General features: G+C 37.2%; 1 protein-coding gene across 6 annotated transcripts in view; it reads left to right on the top strand.

The window, feature by feature from the left end:
- Positions 1-22: 22 nt before the first annotated feature.
- PKD2L2 (polycystin 2 like 2, transient receptor potential cation channel) overlaps positions 23-22,846 on the top strand; it is a 39,064-nt gene continuing 16,240 nt past the window's right edge. For 2 of the 6 annotated variants that reach the window (XM_027096699.1, XM_027096690.1), the window contains exons 1-8: positions 63-93; positions 790-891; positions 2,512-2,645; positions 4,347-4,603; positions 7,138-7,359; positions 15,766-15,994; positions 17,325-17,495; positions 17,796-17,977. In XM_027096699.1, the coding sequence (XP_026952500.1) occupies positions 63-93; positions 790-891; positions 2,512-2,645; positions 4,347-4,603; positions 7,138-7,359; positions 15,766-15,994; positions 17,325-17,495; positions 17,796-17,977 (1,328 nt within the window). Of the gene's footprint in view, positions 94-789; positions 892-2,511; positions 2,646-4,346; positions 4,604-7,137; positions 7,360-15,765; positions 15,995-17,324; positions 17,496-17,795; positions 17,978-22,846 lie in introns of all 6 variants that reach the window. The other 4 variants (XM_027096692.1, XM_027096706.1, XM_027096709.1 and 1 more) reach the window with 4 other exon arrangements.

Genomic DNA, 22,846 nt, shown 5'->3' with positions numbered 1-22,846 from the left:
CGCACCGTGTGAGTATCGCGCAGGCACCGCCGGCGGAACGGGCGTTGTCGTCCAAGTTTGCCATGGCTGAGGCGTCCCGGTGGCACCTAGGCGGTGAGGGGTTCCTCTAGGGAGTGGGTGGGGCAGAGCAGAATGGGCTATTGCAAATATCCTGCAAGGAAGTCTGTAGCCCCACGTGTATTCACGTGAGAGATGACCTCCAGAACGGTTAGCCGTCGCAGACTCCCCTTGAGAAGCGGAGAGGAACTGTGGACCCATTTCACAGACAGGAAAAGTGAAGCCCTGAGGGAACATCTCGCCCCTTGCCGGAAGCTGGAGCTGGGCGCTGCCACATGCTGTATAGTAGCCTTCTCTAGGCCGGCCTTAGAAAGCCTTTGTTGATCTAGGGAGTAGTGGCCTTGGCAGAACCCCAGGCTAAGTCCTTTTACCCCCTCCAGCAGGAGCCAGCCATCCCAAGAAGCAGAGTTAACAGGAGGAGAAAACGATTAGGGGCAGAGGAGGGGGTTTTGTTTGCTTTGTATTTTGCTTTTTCATTTTAAAACAAGACTGGTGAGGAAACATCCGGGTTATAAAATTCATTATATACGGTCATAAAATGATTGCCCACTATCACCATGGGAAAATGTTAGTAATTAGTCCTTCTTCATAAAAGTGAGAGTAAAAACATAACCAGAAGCCATTGGAGCTTTCCTTCACACAGTGTAAACAGCTAAAAGCGCCTGTGTTTTTCCATCCCTATTAGTTATATATATTATAAATTAAGGAAAATTTTTGTTTTATATCTCACAGGAACTCCAAAACATAAGCTGCATTACAGAAAGGAAGTAGAAATGAGAACCACACTTCAGGAGGTCTTACTCTACCTTATTTTTTTAATAAACTTATGTATATGTAAGTACACAGATGTAGATGAAGACGCTGTTTGAACTAAGAAGTTATGTGCAGATGAAAAACAAAACATATGGATTTTATAAAACCATACGCTTTCAGACTACTGAAACCCCTCAAAAAATAGTGACACATTTTAAACATCTTAAATTCATTTAGGTTGACATTATTTCCAATTCTTAAGGGGCACAACTTTAGGTCACAGAAGTAATAAAAAGCTTTCATAGTCAACACTGATTTAATTAATTATTCCTTTCTGTTGGCAGTTCTGTCTTGAATATAATTATTCCCTTGAGTTGCCAATTCTTGATTTCTTTTAGAGCGATACAGATACATTAGCTTTGCTCTAGTTTCATAGGTCAAACTACAAATGAGGCCTAAGAAGTTAGTCTTGATGTCTGCTTTGTTCTTTTCCCTGGCCTGTTGCAGAGTTAATAGTAAAATATGCTAGTTCTGAGTCACAGAAGATATGAATCAATGCAGATCTTTAGGGAGAACCAGGAAAACATCTCAACCTACATTCCTCCTATCTGTGGGTCAATATCATTGACTTAATCAGTATTAAAGAGCATTTTGTCTTTACAGCACCCAACATATAGTAGATGCAAGCTCACTGACTGGACTTATGTTGGTACAGCATACATAGTGGCAATTATATATCGCTTAACTAATTAATTGGTATTGTAGGGGTGAGCTTGAGTCAGATCTGGATTAAAAAGACAGCTTTAACCAACCTTATAAATTAAGATATTTTAGATTGCTTTTTAACTGCTTATTACAAACCATTTGGGGAGTGGAAAAATATTTAAAGATTACTCATAATCCCATTATTCAGGGATTTTTTTTAAAAAACACCTTTTCATAATTAGGAAAAATTGGAAACAAATCTCCAACAGGATTTGTTTAATTTTCGGTATATACAGTGAAATACTATGCAATGTTAAAGAATGGCATAGGCTTATGTGTGCCATGGAATGATGTTGAAGATATATTATTTCTAAAAATAAAGGCCTTCTAGCAAAAAAAAAAAAGACATATTTAGTATATACCCTGCTCTAAAACGCACCCACCCACCCCTAGGAAGAGTGAGAAAGAATACTAGTTAATGTTCTTCTCAATCTTATCATGTGCCAAAACATAGTTTTAAATGTTCCACATGAATTATCTCACTTACTTCTCATAACAAAACTATGAGGTAGGAGATATTATCCCTATGGTGGGACTCAAACCATTATCTGTTTGATTTTAAAGTTCATAGCCTAAACTACTCACTATATTATGTTGCCTACTCTCAATATTGGAAAAAAAACCCATCTTGCAGAATAGTATGTATAATGTGATCTCAGTTTTATAAAAATAAAGTTATTTTCTCTGTAAGTGTCTATGCATTTAGAAAAATCTGAAGAATATATGCCAAACCTAATTCTAGCAGTGGGATTACAGGAAACTTCTTCCTGTTTTGTATATTTCTATTTTAGGTTTTTTTATTATTGCTCTTATAATTAGAAAAATAAAATTGAATTTTCAAAACAAAATTGAGAACAAATTACAAGTACATTTTTAATCCTGATAAAAATTGTGTTTTTAAATGTAAATTTTTAAACAAAAAATTCTTCTCCTTAGTGACTTTTGGGATGGTAAACCCACATATGTATTACTTAAACAAAGTTATGTCATCTCTATTTTTGGACACGTCTGTGCATGGTGAAGAAAGAATCAACTTTAAGTCTATTCGCAGCATAACTGACTTTTGGAAGGTAAGATGTCATGTGACTGTGGATGAAGTAGCTTTAGGCATTGCATAAACAAGCCCTTGGCACACATAGTAGGCACTTGATACATATTTATTGAAGGAATGAATAAAAATGTCATTTCTTTAAACTATTAGAATCAATCAACCACTAAGTGTTTATTGAGAACCTGTGTTCTCAGTGTGATAGAGTTCTTGTAACTTTGAAAAAGTGATTATTTGTTTTTTTAACATTATCGTTGCATTTGGGAAATAGATTTCTTATGTGGGAGTTAGGATCCAAAGTCAGTCTAAAATTGTATACAGTGAAAATTACCGTTAAAAATTCCTTAAATTGGGCTTCCCTGGTGGCTCAGTGGTTGAGAATACGCCTGCCGATGTAGGGGACACAGGTTCGTGCCCCAGTCCGGGAAGGTCCCACATGCCATGGAGCAGCTAGGCCCGTGAGCCATGGCCGCTGAGCCTGCGCGTCTGGAGCCTGTGCGCCACAACAGGAAAGGCTACAACAGTGAGAGGTCGCATACCGCAAAAAAAAAAAAAAAAAAAAATTCCTTAAATTGCCCATAAATTAAAATATATGTGATTTTGGTATACAGGCCTATACTCTTGTGTGTGTGTTACAGTAATGTACAGTATATAATAAAGAGTACATTTACAAAATATAATTTTATAGTGTTTTTAATTGCATAAGAGTATCATTCCTTTAGCATTAGAATAGACTTGTTTTTTTTGTTACACTTAACTTAGCAAGATGTTCACATTATGAGGAAAGAACAATTAAGGGAACAGCAGTTTCAGGTATCCTATGTCACAAACATTGGGACATACAAGGAAGAGGTAGGGAAGGCTTTCCAGAGGTGATCACAATTCAGTTGAGTTTTAAATGATGAGTAACAGAAGACCATCCTAGGAAGAAAAAACGATATGTACTATAAGTAATGCATCATGTGGAACTATGTTTTGGCATTATAGGAATATAGGAGATGAGGTGGAAAAGACCAAACTATGAATTGAACAGAGGTCTAATCATGAATGCCATGCTAGGAATTTGAAACTTATCAAGGAGACAATGTCATTTCCTGAGAGTGAGAGAAGTGTGAGATAAGGCAAATGATTAGAAGTCATTGGCTTAGGCCAAGTGAAATATGAAAGAATGATAGGAAATTTTCCCTGAGACAAGAAGTGGAGCCCAACTGCTTCTTTTTTACTGTGCTGTCTTGAGGTATGTATGTGGCCAATGGCAAATAAGACAAAGGCAGGAAAGAAAAAAAATGAACCCTAGGCTTAGGATCTCTTAGAAGGAGCACATAGTGACAGAGACAGAAGAAGCAGTCACCACCACCAGAGTTGGAGAGGAAAGGGGGGACACAGATAACTTCGAGGTGAAGCCATGAATTGTGGCTATGACCAGTCCTGATATTCATGTATTGGGGGAGAGTTTTCAGTATACCTCTCGGAGAAGAAGGGTTATGGGACTAAATGAGTTAATACCCGTAAAGTGCTTAGAGCAGTACATAGTAAGTACTCAAGAAATGTTAACCATTTTCGTTATCATCATCAACATCATCATTTACCATTACCATTATTAATGGTAGCTTGGCTAAAATCACTGATTTTTATATTCTTATGGATAACATTATGAATGTAGATTCTGTTATACACTTGACATGAAATATTTTTCCCATAACATTTATTTTTCTATATGAAGTTTATGGAAGGACCCCTTTTGGAAGGCCTGTACTGGGACTCATGGTACAATAACAAGAGTTTGTATGACTTAAAGAACAGCAGTCGCATCTACTATGAGAACATACTTTTAGGAGTCCCCAGAGTCCGTCAACTAAAAGTCCGCAACAACACGTGCAAGGTCCATTCATCCTTTCAGTCCTTGATGAATGAATGTTATGACAAATACACTTCTGAAAATGAAGATCTGTCTGATTTTGGCCTTAAATATGATACTGAGTAAGTAGTATAAAATTACATGTAACTTTTTCTAGCAGTTACCATTGTATCTTCAAACAATTGTGAAAACATATTTATTTTCCAAATAATACCAACAGGGGCCTGGCAGGTAAGGAGACTGTTTCAGTAATAGTATCAAAAGAAGACTCCGAGATGCAGTGTTTAGAAAAGGAAGAGTAAACCTGGTTTTTTTGTTTTTTTTTTTTTTTTGCGGTACGTGGGCCTCTCACTGTTGTGGCCTCTCCCGTTGCGGAGCACAGGCTCAGGACGCACAGGCTCAGTGGCCATGGCTCACGGGCCCAGCCGCTCCGCGGCATGTGGGATCTTCCCGGACCGGGGCACGAACCTGTGTCCCCTGCATCGGCAGGCAGATTCTCAACCACTGCGCCACCAGGGAAGTCCATAACCTGTTATTTTTTTTGTTTACCAAAGGATGTGAAGTGTTTTTTTTCCAACTGTGGTAAATGAAGTGCTAAGTCATATTGGACACAGGGCAAAGCGCCCATTTTTGCTTTTACAAAACTCAATCAGCTTTTCTGGCTCTGGCAAGATGCCCTCAAACACATTCCAAATGCTTCTTGGGATCCCTAGGGAGTGTCTTTGGTGTACTCTGTTGCTTTCTCACTCTGGCTTACTTCAGTGATATCTTCTATTGTCGCCAATGTTGAAAAGGGGCAGTTATGTTTTACAGACACTGCATCTGATGATACCCGCCAAAGATCTTATGGCCTTTGTTCTCCAAAGTGGCTGAGGCTACTGCTAGTGTAGACTCATGTCTACACTTTATATTGAAAATGTAAAAGCCCAAAGCCACTGACACTACCCCCGCTTAACACAGAAGCTGCTGGTATCATTGCTTTTAGGGTCATATGAAAATCATAGAGGCAAAAAATATATCTTTTTTAAAATTTGATATTTATCAGTGATGAAATATTTACAAAGTCCACCCTTTCCTACTCATAATTCCCACTCCAGAAGCAGCCACTTTTAGTTGTTTCTTCTTGTATATACTTCCTATTTCTGAATAATATGCTTATACTATTTCTTGATTTTATAGTTTTATATATCTATTGTCTCTGTCATGGAAAGTGTCTGTCATATATCCCTCTTATGCCACTCCCTCCACATACACACTTCCTGTTCCTCTTAGCCTGTAGTTATACTGTAATTTTTGTTAATCATTAGCCGATGTTTATTTTATAAATATGAACAGTGATTACATTTCCTTTCTTGAACAACTACCTCTCTACCCCTAGGATTGATCATTGCTTTGTGGGTTTTGTTGACTTATTTTTTCTTTCTATGAGTTTTGGGTGTTCTTGAGGGCAACAAAGTGCTTGTATAATTCTTATAAACCTAATAAATTCATAAGTATGGTGACACATTCTCTTAAATATTATACTATTATAACAGTACTACACACTATTTCCCTTTCAATGAAAAATTACAAGATAAGTCAACTATTAATTACACATTTAAATTTGATCTCAAGACTAATCTGTTAGGTATTCTAATATTCCAAATTTTCATAACAACTACAAATAATTTAAATACCAAAATTAACATTATGGATTTAGAATTTTAATGTGTCATTTCCTGACAAACAAAATAAGAATCAATTTGTGCTTGTTTTTCTTTCTAAAATGTAACATTCATTAATTAAAACCAGTATAAAAAATTGGAAGTAGGAGAGGGTTGGTGTAATAAATGTTCTTGTTTCAATTTAACAATCATATGGAAAATGCTCAAACATACAACTATGGAATTTTCATTAAAAATGAGTATTTTATCTTAGTGTTGTCACTTTTCTCTGCTGAAAACTAACATGGTGTTACTAACAGAAAAACAAGTTTAAGCAGAGGATCTTTGGATAATTGTTCAGATCTGTTTTAGGAGACTGAATAGGGACTAAAATGAAGAATCAAAGCTTTACTTTTTGATATTGCATAACTAAGTTAAAAGTAGAAAGAATGGAAACAAAATTTAGTTATACAGATTTTCCTTTGTGTTCTTTCATTAAAATAAGATACCTATATAACAATATAGACATTGTAACAAAGTTTTTATTTATTGGGCATTTATAAATGGTATATGATCGTTAAAACACAGACTGTGAAGCATCTTTTTCCCCATACTGAGACAGATATTTCTGAATCAAAACCCTGGATATCTTTGTCCTACTCAAAGACTAAAGATCTCGTCAGATAACAGAGACAACATGTTAAAGAAAAAATCCGTCATTATATTCTAGATTTCAAGTTCCCTGAGGCAACAGATGGATTAAAAAAATTTTTTTCTCATAGTATGTAGTCCAGTGTGTTGCCCACAATAAGCACTAAACAATGAAAACATATTCAATCTTAATCCTTTTAGCTTAATCCTTAACTCACCATCTTACTTCAAAATTACTATAATACTTATGAACTTAGTACTTTTTTTTTAACTACTACTTTCAACCAAAGGTTAACTTAAATTCTTAGATACTTCTCCGTCAGGCTTTCTCATCTCTCCATTATTCTTTTTATATCTAACAGATGGAAGTACTCTGCTCCTATTATCAACTCCCCTTGGCATTGGGGATTTACTGGTGTTTACCGAAATGGGGGATATATTTTCACTTTATCAAAATCAAAATCTGAAACCCTAAACAAGTTCATTAATCTTCGAATGAACAGCTGGATCACAAGAAGCACTAGAGTTATTTTTATTGATTTTTCATTATACAATGCTAATGTAAATCTGTTTTGCGTCATCAGGTGAGTTACTCAAAACCTCTTATTAGTATACTGAATTTAAAAGGCACCCAGAGCCCTCATTAAGGTTTCCAGTTTGTGCATGTTTGTACTGAGATTAAAATCATAAGCTCCAAAATAAATATAATGTAATTCTTCCAATAATGATAAAGAAGAAAGAGCAACATCATATTCATTGTTTCAGGATATGTTCCGAAACATGGAGAATTACATAGAATAGGTTAGTTTTATATTGCTTAAGAATATGTAGTCTTATTTATTGCCATTCTGCAGTTGGACATATCTAACATTTAGTCCTAATGATTTCTTCCTTTAAATCAGATCATTCAAATCTGTTCATTTCCTTTCAGAATAAGCTTCTTTATTAAGTTACTCATTTTTGTCTCAAGAATGAACAATTTAAAATTCAAACAATATATAACAGTAGCCAGCATCCCAGAAATGATTACAGCCAATGGTGATTTGCAAAAATAGCCCCAATTCTTCACATCTTTGCCATGTAAATTTGCAGTGACCTGTCACCCAGGGCAGGGTGCACTGCCCCAGAACTTGATTCTGGGTTCAACCAGGTGACTTTCTTTGGTCAATGGAATGTCAGCAGATATGATACAAGCAGAAGCTTGAAAAGGGTTTGTAAATTAAAACGTGCCCTCTTGCACTTCTGCTATTGCATGAGAAGGACATGCCTGGGCTAACCTGTTGGACCCAAGAAAAAGATGACAGACATCCCCTCTCACAAGGAGGAGGACAGAGAACCAACCAAAGAGAAAAAATTATTTCTGTAGGTCTGATTACCTTAGGTAATCTGCCTAACCTGGACCATGCTATTTGGCTTAGGCCTGGGTTCTAGAATCAAACACTGTCAAAGCAAATAGGATTACTGTGATTGAATCTGCCTGGGGATTGAATTGGCTTCTGCAAAGAGGTCTGAGAATGAGTGAATGCCTGATACAATTAGGGTTCTGTTAGAAAGGAGGAATGGGATAATGAATGCTAGACAGGCAAACAATAGTGTCCACTAAGTCTCAGTGAGCCACTTTTTTCTCATGAGTCTTACATTTTTACTCTGGAATATGGAATTGGCATTTACTCTGATAGGGGAATTTTTCCCCTGTGCAACAGTGATGGTGAAACATAATCATGGCCTTTAAAATTTGTAAAAATGAAAACAAATGAATTACCATCAGCAGCCAATGGACATTTTACCTTTTATGTTATAGTATTTTCTTTCAGGGAATCAGCTTCTTACCAACATTTCCACCCTTCCCGATAGTCCTGGTTAGGGATAAAGTGAAGAATACAAATCACTTCTATGTCCTAAATAAGAATAGAAACAGTGGGGTAATTGGCTTAAAGTCATATGAAGAACTCCTTGTAATACTAGATTAAGTCCATATTTTCTGTCTCTAGGTTTTGTGCTTATTCTATGTTACCTTTAATTTTTTTGCATATTTATTTATTTATTTGTCTCTGCTGGGTCTTAGTTGTGGCATGCAGACTCCTTAGTTGCAGCATGCTTGTGGGATCTAGTTCCCCCACCAGGGATCGAACCCAGGCCCCCTGCACTGGGAGCACAGAGTCTTACCCACTGGACCACAAGGGAAGTCCCATCTATGTTACCTTTTAAAATGTTATTTCTTAGAAACTTTAGCAGATTTTGAAACTTTTAACTGGTAGTATATCTAATCAGTAGTTGTATGGGAGCATATTGCTTACACTAAGACTTTATCCACTTATTTTCCCTTTGTACACATATCTGGCAAACTAAACTGAATACTCATCATTTTTTGCTTTTTGTTTACTAGTCTACACTTCAGATCAAAATACTGAGTTTCTTTCACTTCACTCACTTACCCAACATTGCACACATACTATACGCAAGGTGTAAAAACAAATTCCTGTTTTCTATTTGTTAACTGGTTGTTTTGTTCTTGGTTTTGGTGGTTTTTGGCTTTTGGGGCCACACCTTATTCCAGTACCAATAAGATTTGCTAATATCTTTAGGTAGGAATAATTACGTCATGGCATTGTGATAGAGATGCTGGTTCCTTAAATTACTGTCAATTCTTAATTATCTGCAGTTGTGGAGAACACTAGAAATACAGTGAACTGCCTCAAAATCTTTTTATATTTAGTATTGGAATTAATTTTCATATTTCTATTTGCATATAGATCTTTGTATCCAACACCAGTGCCTAAAGTTAAACAGAAAACATTTGCTTTAGTAAAATATGTTATCTTGACATTTAGAAGCAAGAAGTATCTCTGATAAGCTAAAGGGGGAGAGTGTATTTCCCTCCTCTGAAATATTAAAAAAATTATGTATTTTGGGGGGGGAGTCCTGACTAATAACAGTAACTAACAGTATAGCATGTTCTTGAACATCATCTTGTTCTCCTGTAGGGATAAATTAGTATCCCAGTTATGAATGAGCAATCAAAACACAGAGTAAAATGAATGTCTAGCTAAAAATCACATCTTTCTTTCTCATTTACATTGGTCTTTGACCACTGGGAATTTTCAGAGTACCAAAAAAAGTGGAGCATTAAAAAAGAAGTAATGGAGAAAGTGACGTCACGCCAAGGGCACTGGCTCCCAGAGGCGCAGGCAGGAGTTGGGGGGCTAGGGCTCTTTGGCACCTAGGTTGAAACTAGTTTTGTGTGTCTGAGGTCTCAGCTGGGAGACTTGAAGACTGGGTCTGTGATCATCTGAAGGCTCATCCACTCACAAGTTGAGTGGTTGATGCTGATGGGTGCTGAGGAACTCCATGTGATATTTTCACATGGACTAGTTTGCACTTCCAAAGAGCATGGTAGATGAATTTGAAAGGGTGAAGACTAGAAGTAGATTTGCAATATTTTCCTTTGGCAGAACAGAATTCCATTAGAGCAACTTTCATTGTTAGAGAGAGGAGAGAGAGAGAAGCCTCGTTTGTTGACGTCACTTGGTTCATGAAGCCTTCACCTAGAAGTGAAGCTGCTGAACAAACCTTGAGAAGAATCATCTCCTGCTTCAATCTGCTGCTGGATAGGAACTAATCAGAGAGACAGAGAGGCAGAAGACGGAGAGGACGGTGTCCAAGGCTTTCATGATCACAAATCTCGCCTCCACTCCAACTCCCTTTATACTTTTCTTGCAAAAATAATAATATAAATAAGGAGGTGGTGGGGTTTCCAAAAACAAAAATCATAACCTTCAACCATCTGGGGAAGGCAAAAATCCCATCCACCTCAACTCTCAGTTCGAAAGTAAAGTTGTACCGCACGCAATCAGGATGTTACTTAAGAGTGCTCTTAAAAGAACATATGGGGCTTCCCTGGTGGCGCAGTGGTTGAGAGTCCACCTGGTGCAGTGGTTGAGAGTCCACCTGCCGATGCAGGGGACACGGGTTCGTGCCCCGGTCTGGGAAGATCCCACATGCCGCGGAGCGGCTAGGCCCGTGAAACATGGCTGATGAGTCTGCGCGTCCGGAGCCTGTGCTCTGCAACGGGAGAGGCCACAACAGTGAGAGGCCCACATACCACAAAAAAAAAAAAAAAAAAAAAAGAACATGTGTGTGGCTGAGAGGGTCATGGTGCTCTGGGGTGGAAGAGCCGAGTTCAGGACATTGGTCCACCAGAGACCTCCTGGCTCCACATAATATCAAACGGCAAGAGCCCTCCCAGAGATCTCCATCTCAATGCTAAGACCCAGCTCCACTCAACGACCAGCAAGCTATAGCACTGGACACCCTGTGCCAAACAACTAGCAAGACAGGAACACAACCCCACCCATTAGCAGAGAGGCTGCCTAAAATCATAATAAGGTCACAGACACCCCAAAACACACCACCAGACGTGGACCTGCCCACCAGAAAGACAAGATCTAGCCTCATACATCAGAACACAGACACCAGTCCCCTCTACCAGGAAGCCTATACAACACACTGAAATAACCTTAGCCACTGGGAGCAGACACCAAAAACAACGGGAACTACGAACTTGCAGCCTGCGAAAAGGAGACCCCAAACACAATAAGTTAAGCAAAATGAGAAGAAGGAGAAACACACAGCATATGAAGGAGCAAGGCAAAAACCCACCAGACCAAACAAAGGAAGAAGAAATAGGCAGTCTACCTTTAAAAGAATTCAGAGTAATGATACAAAAGATGATCCAAAATCTTGGAAATAGAATGGAGAACATACAAGAAATGTTTAACAAGGAACTAGAAGAACTAAAGAGCAGACAAACAATGATGAACAATACAATAAATGAAATTTAAAATTCTCCAGAAGGAATGAATAGCAGAATGAGGCAGAATGGATAAGCGACCTGGAAGATAAAATAGTGGAAATAACTACTGCAGAGCAGAATAAAGAAAAAAGGATGAAAAGAATTGAGGACAGTCTCAAAGACCTCTGGGACAAAATTAAATGCAACAACATTCAAATTATAGGGGCCCCAGAAGAAGAAGAGAAAAAGAAGGAACTGAGAAAATATTTGAAGAGATTATAGTTGAAAACTTTCCTAATATGGGAAAGGAAATTGTCAATCAGGTCCAGGAAGTGGAGAGAGTCCCATACAGGATAAATCCAAGGAGAAACACGCCAAGACACATATTAATCAAACTATCAAAAATTAAATACAAACAAAAACTATTAAAAGCAGCAAGGGAAAAATAACATACTAGGGAATCCCCATAAGGTTCACAGCTGATCTTTCAGCAGAAACTCTGCAAGCCAGAAGGGAGTGGCAAGACATATTTAAAGTGATGAAAGGGAAAAACCTACAACCCAGAAACAAGAAACATCTCAAATAAACAACCTAACCTTACACCTAAAGCAATTAGAGAAAGAAGAACAAAAAAAAAAAAAACCCCAAAGTTAGCAGAGGAAAGAAATCATAAAGATCAGATCAGAAATAAATGAAAAAGAGATGAAGGAAACAATAGCAAAGATCAATGAAACTAAAAGTTGGTTCTTTGAGAAGATAAACAAAATTGATAAACCATTAGCCACACTCATCAAGAAAAAAAGGGAGAAGACTCAAATCAATAGAATTAGAAATGAAAAAGAAGAAGTAGCAACTGACACTGCGGAAATACAAAGGATCATGAGAGATTACTACAAGCAACTATATGCCAATAAAATGGACAACCTGGAAGAAATGGACAAATTCTTAGAAAAGCACAACCTCCAAGACTGAACCAGGAAGAAACAGGAAATATAAACAGACCATTCACAAGCACTGAAATTGAGACTGTGATTAAAAATCTTCCAACAAACAAAAGCACAGGACCAGAATGATCTACAGGCGAATTCTATCAAACACATAGAGAAGAGCTAACACCTATCTTTCTCACACTCTTCCAAAATATAGCAGAGAGAGGAAGCCTCCCAAACTCATTCTACGATGCCACCATCACTCTAATACCAAAACCAGACAAAGATGTCACAAAGAAAGAAAACTACAGGCCAATATCACTGATGAACATAGATGCAAAAATCCTCAACAAAATAATAGCAAACAGAATCCAACAGCACATTAAAGGATCATACATACACGATGATCAAGTGCGGTTTATCCCAGGAATGCAAGGATTCTGCAATATATGCAAATCAATCAATGTGATAAACCATATTAACAAATTGAAGGAGAAAAACCATATGATAATCTCAATAGATGCAGAAAAAGCTTTCAACAAAATCAACACCCATTTATGATAAAAACCCTCCAGAAAGTAGGCATAGAGGGAACTTTCCTCAACATAATAAAGGCCATATATGACAAACCCACAGCCAACATCATCCTCAATGGTGAAAAACTGAAACCATTTCCTCTAAGATCAGGAAGAAGACAAGGTTGTCCACTCTCACCACTATTATTCAACATAGTTTTGGAAGTTTTAGCGATAGCACTCAGAGAAAAAAAAGAAATAAAAGGAACCCAAAACAGAAAAGAAGAAGTAAAGATGTCACTGTTTGTAGATGACATGATACTATACACAGAGAATCCTAAAGATGGTACTAGAAAACTACTAGAGCTAATCAATGAATTTTGTAAAGTAGCAGGATACAAAATTAATGCACAGAAATCTCTTGCATTTCTATACATTAATGATGAAAAATCTGAAAGAGAAATTAAGGAAACACTCCCATTTACCATTGCAACAAAAAGAATAAAATACCAGGAATAAACCTACCTAAGGAGACAAAAGACCTGTATGCAGAAAACTATAAGACACTGATGAAAGAAATTAAAGATGACACAAATAGACGGAGAGACATACCATGTTCTTGGATTGGAAGAATCAACACTGTGAAAATGACTATACTACCCAAAGCAATCTACAGACTCAATGCAATCCCTATCAAACTACCAATGGCATTTTCACAGAACTAGAACAAAAAATTTCACAATTTGTATGGAAACACAAAAGACCCCGAATAGCCAAAGCAATCTTGAGAAAGAAAAACGGAGCTGGAGGAATCAGGCTCCTGGACTTCAGACTATACTACAAAGCTACAGTAATCAAGATAATATGTACTGGCACAAAAACAGAAATATAGATCAATGCAACAGTATAGAAAGCACAGAAATAAACCCACGCACATATGGTCACCTTATTTTTGATAAAGAAGCAAAGAATATACAATGGAGAATAGACAGCCTCTTCAATAGTGGTGCTGGGAAAACTGGACATCTACATGTAAAACAATGAAATTAGAACACTCCCTAACACGATACACAAAAATAAACTCAAAATGGATTAAAGACCTAAATGTAAAGCCAGACACTGTAAAACTCTTAGAGGAAAACATAGGCAGAACACTCTATGACATAAATCACAGCATGATCCTTTTTGACCCACCTCCTAGAGAAATGAAAATAAAAACAAAAATAAACAAATGGGACCTAGTGAAACTTAAAAGCTTTTGCACAGCAAAGGAAAACATAAGACGAAAAGAGAACCCTCAGAATGGGAGAAAATATTTGCAAATGAAGCAACTGACAAAGGATTAATCTCCAAAATATACAAGCAGCTCATGCTGCTCGATATCAAAAAAAACAAAAACCCAATCCAAAAATGGGCAGAAGACCTAAATAGACATTTCTCCAAAGAAGATACACAGACTGCCAACAAACACGTGAAATGATGCTCAACATCACTAATCATTAGAGAAATGCAAATCAAAACTAAATGAGGTATCACCTCACACCAGTCAGAATGGCCATCATCAAAAATCTACAAACAATAAATGCTGGAGAGGGTGTGGAGAAAGGGGAACCCTCTTGCACTGTTGATGGGAATGTAAATTGATACAGACACTATGGAGAACAGTATGGAAGTTCATTAAAAAACTAAAAATAGAACTACCATATGACCCAGCAATTCCACTCTTGGGCATATACCCTGAGAAGACCATAATACAAAGAGTCATGTACCACAATGTTCATTGCAGCTCTATTTAAAATAGCCAGGACATGGAAGCAACCTAAGTGTCCATTGACAGATGAGTGGATAAAGAAGATGTGGCACAGGGCTTCCCTGGTAGCACAGTGGTTGAGAGTCCGCCTGCCAATGCAGGGAACACAGGTTCGTGCCCCGGTCCGAGAAGATCCCACATGCCGCAGAGTGGCTAGGCCCGTGAGCCATGGCCGCTGAGCCTGCGCGTCCGGAGCTTGTGCTCCACAATAGGAGAGGCCACAACGGTGAGAGGCCCACATACCGAAAAAAAAAAAAAAGATGTGGCACATATATACAATGGAATATTACTCAGCCATAAAAAGAAACAAAATTGAATTATTCAATTCAATTGAGGTAGATGGACCTAGAATCTGTCATACAGAGTGAAGTAAGTCAAAAAGAGAAAAACAAATTCCGTATGCTAACACATATATATGGAATCTAAAAAAAAAAAAAATTGTTCTGAAGAACCTAGGGGCAGGACAAGAATAAGGACGCAGACGTAGAGAATGGACTTGAGGACACAGGGAGGGGGAAGGGTAAGCTGGGACGAAGTGAGAGAGTGGCATGGACATATATACACTGCCAAATGTAAAATAGCTAGTGGGAAGCAGCTGCATCGCACAGGGAGTTCAAAGCGGTGCTTTGTGACCACCTAGAGGGGTGGTTTAGGGAGGGTGGAAGGGAGACGCCAGAAGGAGGGGAATTGGGGATATATGTATATGTATAGCTGATTCACTTTGTTATACAGCAGAAACTAACACAACATTGTAAAGCAATTACACTCCAGTAAAGATGTTTAAAAAAATAGTAATGAATTGAGCCCATAACCCTGAGAACACATATTTTGTACAAAATAAGTGATTAAAGTACACAACATCACTGACTAGAAATATCAATCGCGTTAGGTACTGAAATATAAATCCTTGAAATGCAGTGACTTTCACAAACCTCATTTTACAGATTGGTGGCAGAATTCCCTGCAACTGGAGGAATACTTACTTCATGGCAGTTTTACTCTGTGAAGCTCCTTAGATATGTTAGCTACTATGATTATTTTATTGCTTCCTGTGAAATCACATTTTGTATTTTTCTTATTGTCTTCACAACACAAGAAGTCCTAAAAATAAAAGAATTTAAATCTGCCTATTTCAAAAGTAGTTGGAACTGGCTAGAATTACTACTTTTGGTGGTAAGTATATATTCACAGATATGGTTGAAGGGAATCACATCTGAACCCACCAGTGAGAGAGGTTTAAAAAGCACCTCCCTCATCCAGGACTTATTTTAAAAGCTTTAAGTATCAATAATAAAATGAACTGTCATAGTACATACTAATGGTGTGCCTTCAAAAGGGAGAAATCTATTTTTTTCTCTCTGATTTGGTCCTTGGCAGGACTAGCATAAATCTAGAGGAATAAGTGATTCCATACATATTATGATTTAGGGGGCACAGTAGGTCTCCCTACTCCCACTCAAAAAAATGTATTCCTCTCAGGGCCTCATGTTGAAAATAATGATTCTTTTGGGACAAGGTCCTTTAAAATGTACTCATGTATGTTGCCTAAATCTGCTTTCCTCTTTACACTGGATTTTTAAATAGGCAAAAGACAAGCCTAGGCAGAATACAGAAGGGGGGATAAGGTTTGAGCAGCCAGAGCATAGCTTGTAGGCACAGAGGATGCCACCAGGATTGAGGAAATAATCCTTGAAGAAACTCCAAAGACTGCCAGTTCTCATCACTGGAAAATACTAAAATAAACATAGAGGTGTGGGTAGGGTGGAACAAATCGTAAGAGCTTGGTTTTAGGAACAATGAACAAATATTCTGGCTTATACAACCTGATCTTTCACTCTTATTAGCCCTTAGTTATAGCCAATCCAGTATCTATATATATTTGTTTCTCAAAACCAAATTGAAAGTTTCTCAGAGTCAGAAAGTGTGCCATCTACCTCTCTGGTAACCACAATAATGCTTAACATAGGGTACAGCATTAAATGTTTAACTGAGTATTTTAGGGAAGAGAAATCAAAGGAAAATTTTCATGACAGTTAGAAAACTCTGATACCTAAAATAATCTGGTTCTAAAATCCTCTTCTAAAAGAGTTGTTAAGAAGATCTAAAGGGGTTTATTTTTTTGGAGCTGTAAAAAATTTTTTCTTGGAGTGTTACATAGTGAAAAATATTAAACTCTTAGGTATCATGTAGTTATATGGAGCAGAAACCCTTACAGTCTAGTCAGAATTATATAATCATTTTATACATTTGTGTTTTATGACTCAAAGAAACAAAAAGTCATATAGATTAGGATAGCCAGGCAGTCAGTATTTTGCTACTTTTATGATAATTATGCTACCTTAAACCTCTATAAATTGAGGCTTACTTTCATTTAAGTAAAAACCTGTCTTATCTCTCCCTCCCTTTTTGTTGAATTTTGATGAACTTTTTCATGTGTTTATTCATCAGCTGCAGGAGCTTTAGAGGTAATCTCTAATTTAACCCTTCTTATTTTCCCATTTAGTTGTGTTTTGTGGCCGTTTTCTTCAACTCATACTGTAATATACAAACTTCTCTCTTGCTTGGACAACTGTTAAAAAGTACTGAAAAATATTCAGACTTCTATTTTCTTGCACACTGGCACATTTATTACAACAATATAATTGCCATAACCATCTTCTTTGCATGGATAAAGGTATTTATATTTTATCAGATATAACATTAGATATATTTTATTATATTAGATAATAAAATGGGAACTTAAACTACAAAGTTATGAAAAAACAAAAGGATATTCTTACCTATACAGTAATTTTTTTATACAGTAAATTTTAAAGTAGTTTGGCTTTGTAATGATTGCCAGCGAATCCTCAAACACCCCAACTGTCATGAAGCATCTCTTTTAATTTCAAGCAGATTTCTTCTGAAATTAATTTACTCTAATCATTATAATTTTTAATATTCTCCTATTTCAATTAACTTTGTTCTTTTTCAGATATTCAAATTCATAAGCTTTAATAAGACAATGTCTCAGCTGTCATCAACCTTGTCCCGCTGTATCAACGACATAGTAGGATTTGCCATCATGTTTTTTATAATATTCTTTGCTTACGCTCAGTTAGGATTTCTTGTTTTTGGATCACAAGTTGACGACTTTTCCACTTTTCAAAATTCCATGTAAGCTCTTAGCATAAATGTAATTTATGCAGTTTTATCCAGTTTATAACAAAAAAAGCATGAAAAGGCCTATAAGTACTGACATAAGCTTTAATAAATTAAAAAATGGTTTGATATTTTCACTGATGGCTAAATATCTGTCACACTCAAAGTACAGTTAGGCATTGAAAGATCCAAATGGATGGTGTTATCCACTTTTCAAGTGTTACCAGGTCAAGCTAGAAAAATATTTTTTTACTTTTCAATAGAAGTGAAAATTTTACCTAAGATAAAAGGAACTGGCTCCATGTCTCTGTAGCATTTATTCTCTGGGCAAAAGAAATCGTAAGCGTTTTCTTTAGAGGGCTCTACCTTTAGAATCCTTTTATTGATATTGACCTGATTATCCTTTGCTGATCTGGCAAAGCTGGATTTTAAAAATAGCTTTATACACGTAAAACAATCAGCAGATAACTAACTGATTAGGTAGAATCCCTAGAAAAATATTGTCTTTAAAAGTGAATAATTTTAATAAATTTACTTTCATTTTTGAGTAGGTAAAACAAGTTCTGTCTGTGTAAAAAAAATATGATAGTCTAAAATATCAGTTCTCAAAATGTGTCCTGTGCAATCTAGACCAAGAAAGACCGTCTGGGGGAAATGGCTTCACTTTGCATCACTCTTGGAAATTCGTAGTGCATGGTAACATATGGCTCTGAGAAAAACTGCAATAACTTTCCCTTTAGTTAAGAATTCCTCAAACTTGTCCATGGCCCTTTTACTCAATTTGGGGTAAATTCTGGTCTGAAAAATTTCTTAGGTTGCCCTCTTTTCATCATCCACATGTAAATACTGTATTATCTAAGTACCAATTAATTGCATGAAATTTAATAATATTTTTCTGAATAACCCTTTACTAAATTAGTAGTGGAAAGAGTGGACTAGCAACCAAGAGGATATAATTCTACTTTCCAATTCTGCCAATAGCTATTTAACTTTTCTAGACCTTAATTTCTTTATCTGTAAATGAAGGGGCTGGACTAAATCACTCCCAAAGGTCCTTTCCAACTTCAAATGACCTATAATTTGAGAAGTCTAATTACCTTATCCAGAGTGAATAATGTTTGCAGTTCCAACAATTTCTTGGTCCTTTCCTAGGATCTTAATTCAAGTGTTAATAATAAAACTAAGTAGTATTGGACATTAAATATAAATGTAGTTATTTACAGAACCTTGGAAATTTGTGTTACTTTGGATAATGGGAGGAAAGAAAGTATAAGGCACAAAGTAAACAGATAGAAAAATTTGAAATGGATTAATGAGGGGGGTTCTGCTTTTGGTAATGATGTGCTAGGTTATTCAAATCAACCTCTTCACAATTTAAAAAGCTGGATGAAATATAGGAAACATTTAAGAACTAACAAAAAATTGAGTGGCCAAAATCAGAAAGCAAGAACCCGGAAAAGTAAACTCAGCATCCGAAGCTACTTCTGCCCTGAAGGCTTTTTTTTAAAAACTGATAAAAATTTTAAATTGTGTATAACATAACATAAAATTTACCATCTTAACCACGTCTTTTTTTTTTTAACCGTTTCTAACTGTACAGTGAAGTACATTCATATTGTTCAATCATCACCATCATTCATCTCCAGAAATCTTTTTATCTTGCAAAACTGAAACTCTATACTCATTAAACAGGAACTCTCCATTTCCCTCCCTACCCCTGCCCCTGGCAACCATCATTCTACTTTTTGTCTCTATGATTTTGATTACTCAAGGTACATAGTGGAATCATACAGTATTTGTCCTTTTGTGACTGATTTATTCCACTTAGCATAATGTCTTCAAGATTCAACAATGTTGTAGGATATGTCAGAATTTCCTTTTTGAAGCTGAATAATATTCCATTGTATGTACATACCACATTTTGTTTATCCATTAATCTCTCAATGACACTTGGGTTGCTTCCACGTTTTAGCTATTATGAATAATGCTATGAGAACATGGTATACAAATATCTCTTTGAGATCCTACTTAGAATTCTTTTGGGTACATACCCAGAAGTAGAATTGCAGGATCATATGGTAATTGCATTTTGAATTTTTGAGGAACTGCTATACTGTTTTCCACAGTGGCTATTCCATTTTACCTTTCCACTAACGGTGCGTGTTCCAATTTCTCCACATCCGTATCAAAAATTGTTATTTTCTGGGTTTTTTTTTTGACAGTAGCCATCCTAATGGATGTGAGGTGATATCTCATTGTGTTTTTGATTTGCATCTCCCTACTGATTAGCAATCTTGAGCATCTTTTCATGTGCTTATGCATATGTTGGTTCACTTGATGGTATCCCACAGGTCCCTTAGGCTCTGTTCACTTTTCTTGAAACTTTTTTCTTTCTGTTCCTCAGACTCAATAATTTCAATTGCCCTATCTTCAAGTTCACTGATTTTTTTTCTTCCGCCTATTCAAATTTACCTTTGAATCTCTCTAATGAATTTTCATTTCAGTTATTGTACTTTGCAGCTCTAGAATTTTTTTGGTTTCTTTTTAGGTTTTCTATCTTTTTATTGCTTTTCCATTTTGTTCATACATAGTTTTCTTGACTTACTCCATGTCTTCTTTTAGTACTTTGAGGATCAGCCTGAGGTGTAAACTTAAGGTCTTCTCAGGTCTTTTCTGAGCCTGTGCCATTCCTTGGGCATGCATGGTGACTGTCTAATTTCCTCCATGTATGCAGTTGTTGTTTTTTTTTAATGTCCTAGTCTTTTTTTTTTTTTTTTTTTGGCTGTGTTGGTTCTTTGTTGCTGCGCGTGGGCTCTCTCTAGTTGCGGTGAGAGGGGGCTACTCTTCCTTGTGGTGCATGGGCTTCTCATTGTGGTGGCTTCTCTTGTTGTGGAGTACGGGCTCTAGGCATGCGGGCTTCAGTAGTTGTGGCTCGCAGGCTCCAGAGTGCAGGCTCAGTAGTTGTGGTGCACGGGTTTAGTTGCTCCGTGGCATGTGGGATCTTCCTGGACCAGGGCACAAACCCGTGCCCCCTGCATTGGCAGGCGGATTCTTAACCACTACGCCACCAGGGAAGCCCCATGAATGTCCTAGTCTTTAATATCTGGCTCCCAAAGGGGAAAAAGAGAAAAATGAAGGAGGGAAGAGCATTGGGCCTCTCAATCCCAAGGACATTGCTTCAGCCGGAGAGGGAGGGGCTTGCAACAATGCAGGGAGATGCCTGCCTCTGTGATCAGAAGCAGCAATCAGCAATCAGAACACAGACCCTGATGTCTGGACAACAGGGTCCTTCTTGTCCACCCTGGCTCCCACAAGCTGTGTACAAGCTGCTCTAGAAATACATGCAGGGCTACCTGCCATAGGCTGGGGGGTAGGAGATGGGTAGCTGCTGCCAAACTAAAAGTTTAAATTGACCCAAACTGCCCAATCCTTTCCTGGAAGTTGTAAGCCTTCAACAGACTCCAGAGTTCCAAAATAGTTTCATCAGAAAGATTGTGCCACTGTGATTGTTGTCTAGGTGGTGAGACAGATTCCTAGTGCTTCTTACTCCATCTTCCCCAAAACCTCCACCATGAAGGCATTTTTGTTGATCCAGAAGAAACAGTTGAGAAATTGTGTTTCTAGTTACCTCTCAAGGATGAGACAGAAGACAAACCCAAGGCCTGTGTGTGTGTGCTGGGGAGTGGGGTTGGGGGAGAGGAGGAGTGTCTGATAACCTCTCCACACATAAAGTAGGGAGCCTGAACTGCTACAGCCTCAAGTTAAAAGTAAATCCCTCAGTGACTTGACTTGAAGTCTGGGTTTAGTCACCTAGGTATCCAGGGAACCTCATGTCTTGAATTTGGATTAAGATGGTCCCAGGCTGGAATGCCCATATGCACCTGCAGACACACACACAAAAATACCTCTCTGGAGAAATATATTTCATGCTAAGCCCTTCAAGTATAATTTACTGCTCATGGTCAAAGATAACTTGGTACATAAGGAGGAAAAATTCATAAGCAAGAACCAGCAGATACAACAGACAACAGAAACAGACTCAAAGACTTCAAATACTGGAATAATCAATAAATACTATATTTAGAGAAATAAAACACAAGTCAGAAAATATCTTTAGAGAGAGAACAGGATGGTGTAAAAAGTGACATACTTGAAAAAGTATCAAACAGAATTCTAGAACTGAAAATTAAAGCAACTGAGATTAAAAGCGCAGTTGACAGGTTTGATAGCAAATGAGACATAGATGAAGAGAGAATGAGTAAAATGAAAAATAGGTGAGAAAAAATTTTAAAGTGGCACAGAGAGGCAAAATGTTCAGAAAATGACAGAAAGGGTAGAATGAGAAGGCCTAATATATGTTTAACCTGAATTACAGAAGACGACACAGTGGAATAGAGGCAATATTTGGAGAAGGCTTAGGAATACCTACCACCCAGTCATGCCTGCAAGTGAGAGACTGGGAAGTCAGATTAAGCATAAATGGTACATTATTATGAAACCGTCTGTAAGCTATTTTAATTCAACAAGAGAGAACTGTAGAAAGTTAACAGGGGTATCAAGAAGTTAAAAAACAGTGTTTTCATTCAGTATAATCTGTATCCTGAAGAGTCATGGTGTTCCTTTTAGCTTGGGGAGGGGGAGGGGAAAGGCATTTGTAAGTCTCCAGTTCCTATGTGATTATAACCATTCAGTAATTGCTTAGGTTTTTGTTATTCACACTATTTACAGAGCAGAAGTATGTGGATACTTTCTGGAGAGGAGAAATGCTGACTTGAACTTAAGGATAAAAAATTAAGTTGAAAACACTAAAACAGAACCTCATATTCTCCTATGCCAGAGAGGAAAAAAAATTTTTTTGATTTGCTGAGAAACTTTGGTCTCCTA

This window comes from Aethalodelphis obliquidens, unplaced genomic scaffold (genome assembly GCF_003676395.1).
Source record: "Aethalodelphis obliquidens isolate GAN/ISIS:26980383/991018 unplaced genomic scaffold, ASM367639v1 scaffold4, whole genome shotgun sequence".
In the NCBI taxonomy this organism is placed as follows: Eukaryota; Metazoa; Chordata; class Mammalia; order Artiodactyla; family Delphinidae; genus Aethalodelphis; species Aethalodelphis obliquidens.
The sequence above is the reverse complement of the archived record's forward strand: the minus strand, read 5'-3'. Positions and strand labels throughout refer to the sequence as shown.